This window comes from Acomys minous, assembly GCF_964271855.1.
Source record: "Acomys minous genome assembly, chromosome: 14".
Taxonomy (NCBI): domain Eukaryota; kingdom Metazoa; phylum Chordata; class Mammalia; order Rodentia; family Muridae; genus Acomys; species Acomys minous.
In genome coordinates, this window is record NC_140496.1 from 31202023 (window position 1) to 31218658 (window position 16636).

At 48.7% G+C, this 16636-nt stretch overlaps 1 protein-coding gene across 6 annotated transcripts in view; it reads left to right on the forward strand.

Annotated features, from left to right (window-relative positions):
* CNGB1 (cyclic nucleotide gated channel subunit beta 1) overlaps positions 1-16636 on the forward strand; it is a 75460-nt gene that overhangs the window by 3953 nt on the left and 54871 nt on the right. For all 6 annotated transcript variants that reach the window (XR_014774533.1, XM_084757095.1, XM_084757099.1 and 3 more), the window contains exons 2-11: positions 4520-4734; positions 8679-8736; positions 9035-9101; positions 10946-11063; positions 11158-11200; positions 11946-11991; positions 13037-13112; positions 13773-13812; positions 14237-14387; positions 16515-16590. Coding sequence is in view for 5 of the 6 variants with exons in the window: in XM_084757095.1 (XP_084613221.1) it covers positions 4520-4734; positions 8679-8736; positions 9035-9101; positions 10946-11063; positions 11158-11200; positions 11946-11991; positions 13037-13112; positions 13773-13812; positions 14237-14387; positions 16515-16590 (890 nt within the window). In the remaining variant the exon portion in view is untranslated. The remainder of the gene's footprint in view (positions 1-4519; positions 4735-8678; positions 8737-9034; positions 9102-10945; positions 11064-11157; positions 11201-11945; positions 11992-13036; positions 13113-13772; positions 13813-14236; positions 14388-16514; positions 16591-16636) is intronic.

Here is a 16636-nt window from a genome sequence, read left to right on the forward strand (position 1 = left end):
TTACCAATGTAATCAATTATGAGCCAGGTCTTGGGATCTGTAATGGTCAAGACTTAATTTGGGTATAACTTGGCTGGTTAGGAATGTCTAGAGTATTGGTAAAGCAATGCCTTCTGGGTGTGTCTGGTAATGTGGTTACAGGCTGATCGGCATGTAGGTTGGCAAACTGAAGACTCACCCCCATATGTGGGTTGCAACAGTCCACTTGGTTAGTGTCTGGGAGGAAACAGGAAAGTAGAAAGAGGAGAACTGTCTCCCATTCTTCTTCCTTAGTAGGATATGGCTCTTCCTGCTGCTGCTAGCCTTGGACCTCAGACTCTGGGTCCTTTGGCCACCTTGGATGCTGTTTCCTGCACTAGCTACTCTTCAGGGATGCTGAGGCCTGAGACCTCTAACTGGGATTATATCCTAGGTCTTCTGGTCCTGAGACTTCATACTCTCTTGGTTCTGTTTCTCTGAAGATGCTGATAAATACAGATTTTGGTTAATGTCTTGTCCTGGACCAATGGTTTGTGTGACAAAGCCCAATCTGTTAAAGACTCTGGCACACAGATCCTGCTGAGTCCCAGCATTAGGGCTGGAGAGCAAGGATACACTGTTGTCTTCCTGATGGAGCAGATGAGCTCCTGTCACCTTAAGAAGTCTCCCAGAACCACACAGGGTATCCAGGCCACTGCTCATCCTCCAGCCTTTCCCTGGCTTTGTCAGAGTGTGTGGGAAGCCAGGCCTTGGTACTGGGGCAAGTTCCTTAGAAACTCACAGGGCCCTAAACTTTGTATCTAGGACGCCCCTGGACACTTGGGGGTTGCTGCTGGCTCCTCTGGGCACCAGTCATCTTTCTATTCTGCCCCCCCCAACCCCCACCCTCCCACGCATGCTAATCCTTTGCACTCAGCCCACTTAGTGCCAATTAATCCTGGCTGTGTCTGAGAGGCCAGCTGCTGGGGGGCACTGAGAAGGTGATTTCTGGCTAGCAGCTGACATCTGAACAGGTAACCCAAAATGAAGTGGGGACTCAGTGGGACTTCCTGGGGGATCCCCATGCTCAGCTCTTAGCAAGGCATTTAGGTGATGAAATAGGCCAGGCAAGGGAGCTATGGTACCTCCTCTCTACGCTCTATCCTGTGGCTTAGACTTCGGTATTTTCAGGGCAGCCCCCTGAAAGAGAGAAACCTGTTCTTTAGGATCCCAAGTGTGGGATCAGAACAGTCTAGTGAGAGAACAGGTGATGTTAATTCACTAGAAGAGCAACCACCTTGTGCAGGAGCTTAATTGCTACCAGATGAAAAAGATCCCATAAACAGACTCTGGGAAGAGATATATGAAACGAGCCCAGAACTGGCGGCTGGGCGGATTGGAGACTTGGGAAAGATTTGGCTGTTCATCACTGCCCTTCAAGACGCTCCTAGAGAAAACCGCTCGAGGGAAGGCTTCAGAGCTCTGGCTCCTGCTGAGGCTCTGGGGTCTGATTACCCCCTGGTTCCAGTGGAAGAAATCCTGCAGCTCCTGAGCTCCTGACCGGAGAATCGTTCCTCGGGACTGATATCCTTAAGGTTTTGTTGTTGTGTCAATTAATCCTCATTTCCTACTGTTTTGGTTAATTGGGTTATAATTGACGTAGGCTCGGTCAATAAGTTGTTAATAAAATATTTTTGTTAAGAAATTTGAGTCTACAGCCCCCAGATGGTTTGGTGGGGGAACCTAGGGAATCTGTGCTTTTTCTGGCTCCCCCAGAAGATTCTCAATGCTGGTGGTTCAACACTACGGGTTTTGGGGTGGCTACTTCCAGGTCCTCTTCCAGCCTCAGCCTCCCTCTTTCTAAGTGGGAGGACAGCAAGACGGGCCTCCAAATTCCCATCCAGGGGAAAGCTTGGCTAGAAGGTTGCCTCCAGACAGCCTCCAGACAGTTCAGAAATGCAAGCCAGAATTATTGCCTGCAGATCATACAGCAGAGCTCAAGAGAAGACGGTCAGGTCTCAAGGGAAGATCTGAGAGTTAACTCATCTTGGCCAGAGTCACCTTAGGCAAGTCTGTTGGCCTGAGGGTGGGGATCCCCCTTACAGGGAGTAGGAGAGGGGTAAGCAAGATGGTCAGGAGATCGAAAGGTTCAGAAGGGAGTAGGTACTAGCAGGTCTGGTTCCCAGGGTTGCTGGTAGCTGGCGGGGGGGGGGGGGGTTCTGTGTTTTCTGCCATTCCAAATGTGTGACCTTGGGAGGAAGTCACTGTGTCCACACCCAGAATGTGGTTGTATCTGTCCCTAGTTACAGATCTGTAGGCTGATCTGCCTCCGTAGCGTAAGCTCTGGCCCCCATAGAAGCTATCCTGGGAGAAGCTGAGCCAGAGCTGGGGCAGAGGTCAAGGTTTTGAGTCGGTCAAACAGCCTGGCAATGAGCTCTGGGAAGATGGACTGGGGCAGGGATCCCTGGCAACGGGCTACATTTTTTTTAAGGGTCCTGGCAGAGACAGGCCTGGAGGTAACCTCCGATAGGCCTGCATCCTGGGTGGCCTTGTGTGGGCCTATCTACATGTTAGCCCTGATGTTGGCTAAGCCAGGCCATTCGGCAAGAATTCAGTCTCACGGCACTAGGCTTCCCATGTGCTTAATATCAATGAGATGAAAACTGGTTGAAATGCCATCATCAACCATGACAGAGATCCAAATGGCATTTTATCTTCAAAGTTAAAAAAAAAGTGTTATTTATTTTTAAATTTATTTTTTGAGAGAAGTCTCACTGTGTAGCTCTGGCTGGTCTGGAATTTGTTATGTAGACCAAGGTGGCTTTAGATTCACAGAAATCTGCCCGCCTCTGCCTCCTGAGAGCTGGGGTTAAATCACCTGCTAGTGTTATCTTAGACAATGCAGACTTTCTGTTCCTAAGCCTCTGGTGTTTCTTCTCTGTCACAGGCTTCTGCAATATATGATGTCCCATAGTTGGTGTTCACACTCAGTACCTGTCCCTGTAGTCTTTTTGTTGTTGTTGTTGTTAAAGATTTATTTATTATGAATACATCTTCATGTACACCTGCATGCCAGAAAAGGGCATCAAATCTCATTATAGATGGTTGTGAGCCATCATGTGGTTGCTGGGAATTGAATTCAGGAGCTCTGGAGGAGCAGGAAGCGCTCTTAACCACTAAGCCACCTCTGTAGTCTTGACCAGTCTTTATGAAGCCCTCAGCATGGTAGTCACTGGCTAGCTGCTGCTGCTGCTGCTGCTATCTGAACAGACAACTCAAAATTATGTCGGAGCTCAGTCAGTGGTCTGAGAATGTCACCTTTATCATTTTTTGTTGTTGTTGTTTTGCTTTTGTCTGTTTGTTTGCTTTGCTTTGAGATAGGGTTTCACTGTGTAGCCATCTGGCCCGGACTTGCAGAGATCTGCCTATCCCTGTCTCTTAAATGCTGGGATCAAAGCCATGTGCCACCATGCCTGGCTCTCTTAGTGGATTTTATTCTCACACTCTGCCCACAAGGTAGAGACTATCAGTACCTCCTCTTTTTGTTTTGTTCGTTTGTTTTAGTTCAGGCTGGCCTGGATTCTTCTGCCTCCACTGCTCAACTGCTGGAGTCTAAGTGGGCACCACCATGCCTGGCTTCAGTGCCTCCCACTTTGCAGACCGACAAACAGAGACACAGAGAGTCTAACTCATTACAGTGCTGGCGCATGTGCATCTCCCGTTCAAACGAATGTGTTCCCACGTATCCCATTATTGGCTGAATTACAATTCACTTAATGCAGACTTTATCCATGATGAACGTTCAGATTCTTTTCAATAGCTAGCCTTTGATAACATTTGAAGAGATACTTTTATTTGTGTATACTTTATTTGACTCCCCCCCCCCCCCCCCCCGCCCTGCCCCTGAAAATGTTCCCTCAGCTTGGAAATGGATATGCAAAGTATGCAAAATCCATACCATAGTCTAGTACTCCGTAATAGAAATAAACGAATTAGTGACAGGAACACTTACAAAGGACTCTCTGATACATGTGCTAGATGAAAGAATTCAGGGTCAGAGGCCACACATGATATAGAAGTGTATCGCATTCTGGAATTCTGACTGCAGGGCCAGGGAGCAGATATGCAAGTCTGGGGCTGGCGTGCACAAAGGACTGAGCAAAATTTCAGAATCTCTGAAAAATATTTATTTTTACTGTGTATGTGTCTGTATTCCAGGTACGCATGGGTGCTCATAGTGGCCAGAAGAAAGTAGTAGGTCTCCTTTAACTGGAGTTACAGATGCTTATAAGCTGATTGACATGGGTGCTAGGAAACAAATAGGGGTCCTATGGAAGAGCAGCAGGGGCTCTTTTTAAAATTTTATTATTTTTCTTTTTTATTAAATATTTTTATTTTATTTTATTATATATGCAGCTGGTGCTCTTAACCTCAGCACCTACTGCAGAAATATTTTTAAAGATGAGGCGTGGTAAAGGGCACGCGCAACCCACAAAGTGGCCATGAATGAGGACAGTGCCTGTGAGCATTCCAGTGCAGTTGAAGATTCTGTCACTTACAGGTGTCAGGATGTTGGGCTGGGTCCAGAAGGTGCTGCCCCAGCCTCCGGGGACCCCTCAGAAGACCAAGGAGGCAGACAGAGCACAGCCAGAAGCAGAGTTGGAACCTGAGGCAAAACCAGAACCTGAGCCGGAACCAGAGCCAGAACCAGAGCCAGAACCAGAGGCGGAACCTGAAATGGCCCCTGAAGAGGCTGCGCCGGAGGTCCAGACCCTGGTGAGGGGAGAGGGCGAGGAGGGCAGCCTGGCCTTGCTGGTCAGGGACTCATCAGCATGGGTTTTTCTCAAGAGGGGACGTGGTAGCCAGCGGGTAATGTGGTCGCTGGCTCAGTGCACATCTGAATGAAGCCACGCAGGTCCACACAGGCTTGCTTGCTCAAGGCTGGTTCTGTGAAAGGTGAGACAGGCTTTGTGAGCCATGCCAGCTCCCTCAGTTGCTCAGCCCTGCCGTCTACAGCAGGAGCACAGTTGTATAAAATGTGTCACGGTGAGCATAGCTGTGTGCTGGCAAAATGCATTCATGGGGCTGAAGAGGTGGCTCAGAAGGTAAAAGCATTTACCATGTAAACACAAGGACCTGAGTTCAAATTCCCCAGAAGCTGTGTAAAGTCTGGATGCATTTGCATAAGCATCTGTATTCCTAGCACTTCTCCAAGGAGATGGGATCAGAGAGGCAAATCCCTGGAGGCTCATTGGCCAGCCAGCCTGGTTAACATTGAAAAAAAGCAGAGACCCCTAACTCAAAATGAGGTGGGAGTCAAAAGGACTGATATCTGGGGTTGTGGTACCACACGTGTATGGTATGTGTGACCACTCTCCCCAAGAACATGCACACATCAAATACATATACATTATTTACAAAACTAGGCAGTGGGCTCTAAGTATCCTGTGGTCATATTTGTCAGCCTCTGGAGCAGAGAGCAGAGACACTGCTCTGGTTCATAGACTCTGGTGCATGATGCATTTGTCTCCAGCCCACAAGGAGATTGAGAAATAGCTTTGGAATATCAGTGTACCACTTCCTTCAGTTGGTACTTGTTTTGTAGGAAGACTTTCTCAATGCAGGAAATAAGAAATTAATATAGATTCTAAAAAATAGTATTTTAAAATATGTTTTATTAATTTATTCATATTACATCTCAATTGTTATCCCACCCCTTGTATCCTCCCATTCCTCCCTCCCTCCCATTTTCCCCTTACTCCCCTTCCCCTATGACTGTGTATGAGGGGGACCTCCACCCCCTGTATATGCTCATAAGGTATCAAGTCTCTTCTTTGTAGCCTGCTATCCTTCCTTGGATTTATTTTAAATAGTGTGTGTGTGTGTGTATGTGCATGCTCACACGAGTGCAGTGCCAGCAGAGGCCAGAAGAGGGCATCAGCTTCTTGAAGCATAGCTGTGAGCTGCCTGATGGATGCTAGGTCCCTGAGTGCTCTGCGAGCAGCAAGTGTTCTTACCCACTGATCTATCTCTCTAGCCCCTTAAACAGTATTTGAACATTAGTGGTCCAAAGATAGCAACAATAGACATGCTAAAGTGGACAGAGCAGGGGAGGGAAAGCCTAGAAGGCTTCAACCCTATATGAGAAATTACAGGAATTCTGAGAGTGGGAGAAATAGTCTTCCCTAGGGAAGAGCACACAAATTGGTTATCCAGTACCAAATGGTCAGCCTTGCAAACATACATACAAATAACATTACACAGACTGAGCAGGCTATATTTATGTATTTGGGATTATATATGTATATACAAATATGCATATTTATATGACAGTAATAAAGAGGTCATGAATTTAAAAAAGAGCAAGGAGGAGTTTTTGGAAGGATTTGGAGGAAGAAAAGGGAAGGAAGAAATGATGTAATTATGTTATCTTAAAAAAAAAAGCTGGGCGTGGTGGCACGCACACGCCTTTAATCTCAGCACTCGGGGGTGTGGGGGGTGTGTGGGTGGGCAAGGGGCAGGGGGGGCAGAGGCTGGCGGATTGCTGTGAGTTCGAGGCCAGCCTGGTCTACAAAGAGAGTCTAGGATGGCCAAGATAACATAGAGAAACCCTGTCTTGAAAAACAAAACAAGCCAAGTAGTGGGGGCAGACTTGAGAGGCAAAGGCAGTCATATCTTGGAGTTCAAGGCCAGCCTGGTCCTCAGAGTGAGTTCCAGGACAGGAAGGGCTACACAGAGAAACCCTGTCTCAGAAACCAATAAACAAACAAACAAATAATTTAAGATTAGTGTTCCACTGAGTACATACACTTTGAGACGTGAGGTAAATTTTTTTATATAATTTATTACATTTATTGTGTATGCATGCATAGGGGTCAGAGGATAACACTTACGTGGGACATGTCCTCAGGCCGAACAGCAAGCACCTTTACCCACAGAGCCACCTCACCAACCCTTAATTTTTGATCCAAACTGTTCAATCACCATGGACCAGTTAGCAGTTTGCAGGCTGGCACTGGTCCATGTGCTACACTGAGGAATGTTTTTCTAGAATGTTCCTTCAAGTGTATCAAAACTTGCCAGTTCCACATCTCATCCCTTCAGGGGCCTGATGACAACTAATTTAGCATCTCAATTAAGCAGATTTCATTTAGCTTCTAATTGATGCTAGATCCTGCGCTAGAGCATAAAGATGAATCAATCAGGCATTGCCCCTGGGGCTTGGCAGACAAGTGCCCATCAACCCCTTCTGCCAGGAGACAGGGCTAGTGAGGCACCGGCTCCAGCTCTGCTCTTACGACTTAAGGGAACTCGTGAGCAAGGGTCATTGAACCTCTGAAGTTGGAAGCTGGTGGGGCGTGCTCCCTACTCGCAGAGGCTTGGTGAAGGAGTTTTACCTGGAAAGCTGCAGAAGCAAGGTATTTCTGGAAGAAAAAACGTTTTTCCTGGGCTAGTACAGAGTGTGTTTAGGAGACAGGTATAGTGTGTGCATGTGTGTATGTCCATATGGTATATTTATAATAGTGTGCTGTGAGCACACATTATTATTATTATTATTATCATGTCAAGTTTTGGTATATAGGACCGTGTTGTGCATTTGTATGTAGGTGCATGCACATATGTTTACTGTGTGCACTGTGCATACGTTTCCATGTATATGTGCACATTGCTGAGTGTGCACTTATGTGTCTGTGAATATACTTGTGTGTTCATACATTTGCACATCTCTGTATATATATTTATATGCTACATGTATACTTGTGTTTATTTTAGATGCATGTATATTTGTATATGTATACATGTGCATATGCACATGCTTACATAATTGTTCAAATGCCTGTTTATGTGACTGAGCATACACATGCATATGTAGATGCAAATCTGTCTTTATGCATATGCAAATGTATCTTATTATACACATGCTCATGTGTTTGTACACTGACACATCTATGTACATGTGTGTGCATGCATGCATGTATGTATATGCATATATTTATATTGTTGACATGTTTATATGCAAGTAGATAAAAGTATGTATATGAATGGTTTTATATATGTGTGCATACATGTGTATCGCTGCTGTATGCACAATAGTATGATATGCATGCTCATGTCTGTGTGCGCATAGATGTAAATATGACCTCAGGGAGAAACAGACCTCTTGGGGGACTAGATCTGACATATGGAGCTATTTCCAGAGGCCCAGAAATCTGTCTCTTCTCTACCCACTGTCCTCCAGGCCCAGGTATGGGTCTAAACCTGTGGGTGTCTACATGGAGGCCCACGTGTGGTTGTGTATAACTGCACACAGTGTGCAGGAGTCGAGGTGGCAACAGGGACAGGACAGAGGCAAACGGCAGAGGCAGGAAGGAAAGTTTGGGCACCAGGAGGAAGAGGCCTGACTGGGGAGCACCTGTGGCCCCCTGTTCTCCACACTGCCCTATGGCTCTTCCCGCTTCTCAAGCCACTGAAGTGGAACAGCTCCTTGTGGGTTGGGAGATATGAGACTGGGAGGTGGAGGCCCCAGCCTGGGGTGCAGCGCCCCTGAGGTGCCAGGAAGGAGGAGCCCTGGTGGAGAGTGAGGCCGGCAGGACTTCAGAGATGATCCCGAAATGAATCATTCAACTTCGGGGCTGCGGGTCCCCAGAAGGAAACAGAGGCTGTCCTTTGTGCCAGGCAGCCTCCGGTCAAGGCTTACAAGTCCCATTTGAACCCCACAGCCACCTGAGGAGCCTATGGAGGGGGGAGGCGTGGCTGAGGCAGGCCCTGGCCTTCAAGGTGAGTGCTGGGACCCAGGCTGGCTGGCTGGAGGTCGCGGTGGGGTGGGTGGGTAGTGTATGTGTGTGTGGGTCCCCTCCCCTCCCAGAGCCCAGCTCCAGGCTGCTAGCTCACTTCACAGGCTCAGGGACACTAGGAGTGGGCTCCTGGGTGTCTTTTCAGTTGAGTTGGCCTGAAAAGCTTACCTTCTAACCCCTTGCTGCCCTATGGCTGCTCTGCCTGACTTGATCTCCCCAGCAAGGGAGAAATGGAGCCCCTGGGCTCCGTATCTGAAACCGGGGGAATTCTGTTTTGCCAGAGGCCCAGGAAGCTGACCCTCCTCAGCCCACCTTCCAGGCCCAGGTTGATGGCGCCAAGGTGAACAGGTAGGTACCGTATCACCTTCTCCTCTCCCAATGGGAGCCACTAGCATGAAGGAGACAGGTGTGAGTCAGGGCTGTGAGGCCCAGAGCATCAGGAAATGGGTGGGGGGCACTTGTATGGGGGCTGGGAGTGTTCTGAGCACCACGTGGATGCTGATGATGGGCAAGAGAGGGCAGGCCACAGTAATGTTAGGGAGCCACAATGGTATTAACGCTGGGGTGGTATCAGACCACAGCTGGAGCTATTGGCTTCCCAGTGAAGCCAGTGGTCCTCAGGCTGGTGGAGTTTGTCTTGCAAAGCAGATCTTGGGCTGCGGCTAATGAATAGCAGGGGCCCAGGCTCCTCCCACGAACTGATCAGCTTCTGCCTCTGCCTCTAGAGATACTCTAAGACAATGGTTCTCAAGTTCACTAATGCCCTGACCCTGTCAATACAGTTCCTCATGTTGCAGTGACTCTCCACCCCCACCTTAAAATTGTTTTTGTTGTTACTTTATAACTGTAAATTCTCTACTGTTGTGAATCGTAATGCAAATATCTGTGTTTTCCAATGAATCCTATGGATGGGTGATTTGACCCTCAGGTAGATCAAGACCCACAAATTGAGAACCATTGCTCTAAGGGCATCCTCTTGGAGTACCAAATCTGAGGATGCCGGCAGGGGGCAAGCTAATTGGGGTTTAGAGAGAGGCTGGCTGTGCTGTATGGGGCAGCTGGAGGCCAGGTCTCCCTGGCCTCTGTGGCTAGGGACTGCAGGCCACCCTGTATTTTTCTTTTCTTTTTCTTTTTCTTTTTTTTTTTCTGGCCTTGAACTTTTCTGGGGGAGGGGTAGGCGCTTATACTTTTAATGATTGCCTCTCTCTCATTGGGATTATAGGTCTCTTTAAATTACTCTTAAGCTTCAAGTTTGAAATTTTACTTAGTTGCACCACCAAATAAATATTGTAGAAATATATAAGGCTCAGATAAGTATACTTCACTCTTCAAAAATATCATACTGCTCTTGTGGGCACAGATTCTCTTACTGATACATTCTATTCAAAACTCAGGAATTAGTTTGGGCTTTAATTCTTGGAACAACTCAGGAAAGATTTTTAAAACATCACATAACATCCCGATTGTAATCTCCTAGAGCCTATCCTATCTTCCTGTTCCCACCCTCCCTCCCTCTTCCACCCTATTCCCCTCCCCTAGACCTCTGACAGGTGGCCTTCCCCCACTGTCTGGCCACAGCCTATCAGGTCTCATCTGGTTAGTCTGTATCCCCTTCCTCTGTGTTCCTACAGGGCCTCTCCACTAGGGGCAGTAATCAAATTGGGGGCATGTCAGAGGCTGTCCCCTGCTTCCCGCCCCCCCCCCATCCCCCATTCCCCATGTGGAGAATGAGCTGTCCATTGGCTACAGGCTGCATCAGAACAGGGGGGGGGGGTTCTAGGGTCTCTGCTTGCAATGTCCTTGGTGCAACAGTTTGTGCAAGTCCTCCTCTGTCTTTTTAAATTAAGGTTTATTTTCTTTCTTTTTTAATTTGTTTCTTTTTGAAAGAATTTACTACAAGTATACCTGCTGGCCAGAAGAGGGCATCAGATCACAATCTTAGATGGTTGTGAGCCACCATGTGGTTGCAGGGGATGGAACTCTGGAAGAGCAGTCAGTGCTCTTAACCTCTGAGCCATCTCTCCAGCCCTACCCTGTGCTTTTTAGAGAGGGAGTAAAGTTTTAGAGACTCACCAAAGGGAGATAAACTCATGTCAAATCCTTTGGGATACTGCAGACTGCTACTCTGATGTGGTGGGGGTGGAGGTGGGGGCGGGGGTTGAGAGTGGACTCCTGTCCTCATCCCTTGGCAGCCCCAGCGCCTGGATGCTGACTTGGTTCTGGAGGGGCATGGAGAAGGTGGTGCCACAGCCCGTCTGTAGCAGCAGCGGGGGCCAGAACCTGGCTGCTGGCGTGGGAGACCCAGATCAGGTACAAGGGCAGGTGGGAAAAGGGTCCGCAGGGGATTGTGGGGCCTAGGGAAGCTTCTCCTTGGACTCTGTGTAATGTCTGTCTGTCTTTGCAGGGCAGAGCACAGATTTTGGGGCACTGTGGTACTGGGGACCCAGGTAAGAGGAACAAATGAGGGTGGCCTTCCAGGGGTGGGAGCCTCTAAGGGGCTACTGGGATGGGACCTGCATGGGGAGGATTTCCATGGGAAATCCTGGGAGTGGCTCCTCCACTGGCCTTGGGTGTCTCAGTGCTGCGCCACGCTGGCTGACCCAGGGTTCCAGGCAGGTGCTTGCTCTTGATGACATTACACTTGCTCTCTCTTTCCTGCCCTTTTCCCTCCTTCCTTCCTTCCTTCCCTATTGACTTCCTGGATATTTTTCCAATCTATTAGTTTGTGGGGGTTTTTGTTTGTTTGTTGGTTTTTTAGACACAGGCTTTCTCTGTGTCGCCTTGGACTCAATTTGTAGACCAGGCTGACCTCAAACTCACAGTGATCCTCCTGTCCCTGCCTCCAGAGTGCTGGGATCACAGCCCTGTGCCACCATGCCCTGCTTGTTGATTTGTTTTTGTTTTGTTTTGTTTTTTAAACTGATACATAAAACGCAACACTGTGCATTTTAATGGCTACCTGTGGTGTTTCGTTAGTCGAATGCTTCTGTAATCTGGCTAAACCTATTTCCTCAGACAATTCTCTTCCTGGGGAAAATAGCTAGTCTTTTCTCTAGACTTTGAGATATACAGTGTTCAATTGTGGTCGAATCTATGCAGCCAGGACTTCTGAAGAGCTCTATGTGCCGTTTTGCACCCACTGAACAACCTGTCCTCATCTTGCCTCCTGCCCTTTATTTCCTGGCTCTGTAGGGTCTGCAGATGGCTCAGATGAAGCTTCCAGGACTCAAGACACTGAGTAAGTCCTTGTCAGCAAGAGGCACTGTTGTCTGTAGTAGGCTAAGCAGTGTGCACAGAGCTGAGAGCAGGGACTTTTGCCACCTCCTGTGTGGCCTGAAGCATATCTCTTTCCTCTTTTCAACCTCACTTTTTTTTCTTTCTTTCTTTCTTAAAGATTTATTTATTTATTACATATACAGTGCTCTGCTTGCATGTGACCAGAAGAGGTCACAAAAGAAGAGCCTTGATACCCTATGAGCATATACAGGGGGAAGAGGTCCCCCTCAGTCACAGTCGAAGGGGAAGGGAGTAAGGGGAAAATGGGAGGGAGGGAGGAATGGGAGGATACAAGGGATGGGATAACAATTGAGATGTAATATGAATAAATTAAAAAATCATACCCCCCCCCCAAAAAGAAGAAGAGGTCACAAAATCTCATTATAGACGGTTGTGAGCCACCATGTGGTTGCTGGGAATTGAACTCAGGACCTTTGGAAGAGCAGCCAGTGCCCTTAACCTCTGAGCCATCTCTCCGGCCCCCCAACCTCACTTTTCTTATCTGTATAATGGGGTAGTGTGTCGGGCTGCCCACGCTTTCTGCTGCTTGCTGGAGACTGTGCAGGGCCACCTCTGAGACGGAGAGGGAGCATACATAAGCTCTGTGCAGACAGCCTTCTGGGAGCGTGGGGGCGACGTAGCATCTGAAGCATGCCTTGGACCACCGTGGGGAATATGCCAACTTGGTTGTCTCAGTCTCACAGCCTGTGACTCCTGGAAACGTAGGATTTGATATGAAGTCCTATTGCCAATTATTAACTTTTCAGGTTGCCATGTCCCCAGTTGGTCTGAAGAACCATTTTGTGATTTCTGCAAGAAACCCAGACTCATGCCTTCCACCCAGCTGCCCCCTTCCCTTCACCCCTTCACTCCCTCATTCCCTGGGCTGTTGGCTCCTTCCCCAGGTGCGGAAGGCTGGCCGGGCCTAGATCCTAGTGGGCAGTCAAGCTAGCCCTGATGGATCTTATTTCAGGCCACCCTCTCGCTGACCACTGACCCTTCTGCAGGTCCAGCCTGTGGCTGCTCAGGTGGCTTGAGCAGAACCTGGAGAAAGTGCTGCCCCAGCCCCCTAAGCCCTCCCAAGTAAGTGATGGGTTGGGGTTAGGTTGGGGGCCCAGGGAGCTGCCTACTCCAGCAGGCCATGATCAATCCCCAACACCCGTTGGAGGGTAGATCTTTTCTTTGCAGTGTCCTTCATGGGAAGAGTGACTGTCTAGAGTCTGGGGACATTTGGGAGCAAGACAGGGCCACTGTATTAATTACTTTTCTTGGTGATGAGACAAAATTCCTGACAAAAGATGTCTAAAGAGTTTATATATTAGCTCACGGTTTAACATGGGTGCCCATCCACCATGGGGCGGGGGACCATGGTAGCAGGTCACATTGCAGACAGAAGTGAATGATGGTGGATCTGTCTGTCTGTATCTTTCTTAAACATTTTTTGTTGAGTCTGGGACCCCAACTCATGGCATGGTGCCACCCACGACCAGAGTGAGTCTCCCTCTACAGTTGAACCACTTTGGAAACGCCCTAAAAGACCTGCCCAGAGGCATGTCTCCTAGGTGATTCCGAATCAGGTTAACAAAGATTAGTCATCATAGACCCATCACCAGCACCAGGCACATGTGTATGCACTCATGTACACATGTGCAAGCACCTGTGGTCAGGGCATAGCTGGTCAAAGTGGTGGTTAGGGTATATATGGAGGGCTGGCTTTGACCATGACCTGTCTCTGTCATCCAGGCTTGGAAAGCTGAACCTGAGGCTGCTGTCTTGGACCCAGGTACAGAGAAGGAGTAGGGGGCTTCCTAAGTGGTCACAGAGTAGGCTCCAGGGGGAACCTGAATACTGTGTGCGTGTGCTTATGTGCGTGTGTACGTGTGTGTGTGTGTGTGCGTGCATGCATGTGTGTGTGGTCTCAGGGAAGTCTTAGTTCTCAGCCGGGCAAGGGGAGAGTTCAGACCTTGCTTAGACACTGGAAGCACCTCCTTCGTCAGATATGGGACACCAGCAGCTTGAGTCAGCTGGATTTCACAAGCTTGGATGTGTCCCTTTCCATTCCTGGGCTGTTGGATATTAGGTTGGTCCCCCAGCTGTGACATGGTCACCCAGCTGTGTCACTTATCCAAATCTGGCCCTTTATGCCCAGGAGGGGTTGAACGAAGCCCTACCATGGGGTCTTTAGTTCTGGTTTTCCTACCATTCAGATCCTCCAGGACCCCCGATGGAGATAGAGCCCACGGAGAACCCTCGCTCCCAGCCCAATCCTGGAACACCGGAGCCTGAGGAGGAGCCAGCTGCAGAACCCCAGCCTGGCTTCCAAGCCTCTTCCCTGCCACCACCTGGTGACCCTGTCAGGTGAGCCCCCTAAAGGCCACACACACCCCTCCTACAAGGAGCAGGCTCAGTGCTTTGCTCAGTATGAATTTGCTAAGTCAGAAAACTTAGCACTTTCACTTGGGCGAAAACTCAAACTCTCCAGGCAAACCTCATCAGCATCTTCCTCCATCATCTAGGCAGGGGAGTGCGCTTGCCCCTTAAACATGTACCAAGTGCCCACCTGTAATCTCAGGAAGCCGAGGCAGCAGGAGGATCATAAGTTCAAGGCCAGCTTGGACTCTATAGCCGGGTTTTGTCTCCAAAAAAGGAACATACATACACACACACACACACACACACACACACACACACACACACACAAACACACCTTTATCAAAAACAAATTGCATGCATTCTTTTTTTTTGAGGGGGGGGCTTTTCAAGACAGAGTTTCTCTGTGTAGACTTGGCTGTCCTGGACTTGCTTTGTAGACCAGGCTGGCTTCGAACACACAGAGATCTGCCTGCCTCTGCCTCCTGAGTGCTGGGATTAAAGGTGTGCGCCACCATGCCCTGCTGCATGCATTCTTTTACATCTTTTTTTTTCCACTTAAAAAAAGAAGTCCCTCAGGATCTGGAGAAGATGGCTCAGTAGTTAAGAGTGCTTTCTGTAGAAGCTCATTTCATGATCATGAGGGTCAGAATTCAGAACCCAGCACCCAAGTAAAAGTGGGCATGGTCCTGTGCAGGTCTATAAGTATAGCACTGAGGCAGGGGATGGAGACAGAGGGATTGCCTGCTGCCTGCCACCCTAGTTGAAAAGATGGGAGAGACTCTGCCTCAAAGGAACAAGGCAGAGAATGATGGCGGGGGGGTGTACCTGCCACCTTCTCTGGCCTCTGCATCCTTGCATAGATATACACACCTATTCATATGCATAAACCACACACACATACATAAAACATACTTTTTTTTAAAAATGTGCACTGGTATGTAAGTGTCAGATCCTTTGGATCTGGGGTTACAGACAGTTAGGAGCTGCTATGTGGGTGCTAGGGATTGAATCCAGGTCCTTTGGAAGAGCAGACAGTGCTCTTAACCACTGAGCCATCTCTCCAGCCCACAACATACTTTTTAAAAAAGTCCCTCAGAGGTAGTGTGTTCTGCCCCTCCTCCCCCAGAAAGTGTTTCTTTGTGTAGCCTTAGCTGTCCTGGACTCCCTTTGTAGACCAGGCTGGTCACAAACTCACAAGAGATCCGCCTGCTTCTGTCTCCCAGAGTGCTTGGATTACAGGTGTGCACCACTGCACCTGGCTTCAGAAATTGTTTTATATACCAATTCTACTTTATTCTTTCAATCACTGCAAAGAGCAATGTAGTGCTTTGTTTATTTAACCACACAGGAGCACTTAGAATCATTTCACTTTTTTTTTTCTTCCAAAGACAAGGTTTCTCTGTGTAGTCCTGGCTCTAGTGAGCCAGTGAGACCTGGTCTCACTGAGCCAAGTACCCTGTCCTTTCCTCACTGGCTCTAGGCCCAGCAGAGCTGGCTCAGTGCTGAGGGAGGCTGAGCAGAAGGTACTGGAAGCCAGGCTTTGCTTCATACCCTTCATCATGCTGCCTCTGAGGGTGCGGAGTGCGCTGGCTCCAGAGGTTTCCAAGCTTAAAAGGGGCTAAGGGGCAGGAACCAGGGCATCAGGGGAAGCAGACATAGCAGGGAAAAGATTTCCAGATGCTGGACTCATTTTGTAGACCAGGCTGGCCTTGAACTCATGGAGATCCACCTGCCTTTGCCTCCCAAGTGCATGTCACATTTTTCTTGCAACCAAAAACATGCTCTATTTGGTGATCAGGAGTAAATGGGTGGGGTTGTTGGACCAAAGGCAGCATGCATTTTAAAATTGGGATGGGTGCTTCCCAATGCTCAGACCCTGGCATGCCCTGAGGTGTGTGAGAGACTGGGAATCATATCTGAAGCAAGGTGTAGATGAGAGCCGAGGTGAGCTATCTTCTAGGGTTGCCTGGAAAAGATGGGGAGGGGAGGAAGGGGGTCTTCAGAGTTAGAGACGCGGAGTTGGCTTGACCTGCCTCCTGGAAGGCCTGTTATCAGCCCCAATATCCCACCCCAAGCCTTCTCGCCTGGATTCAGCTCATCTCTCCACTATAGGCTGATCGAGTGGCTCCTACACAGGCTGGAGATGGCCCTGCCACAGCCCGTGCTCCATGGGAAAGCCACGGAGCAGGTGAGTGGATGGCCAGGCAGAAGAGGCCCCGGCTGGGTGGTGGTGA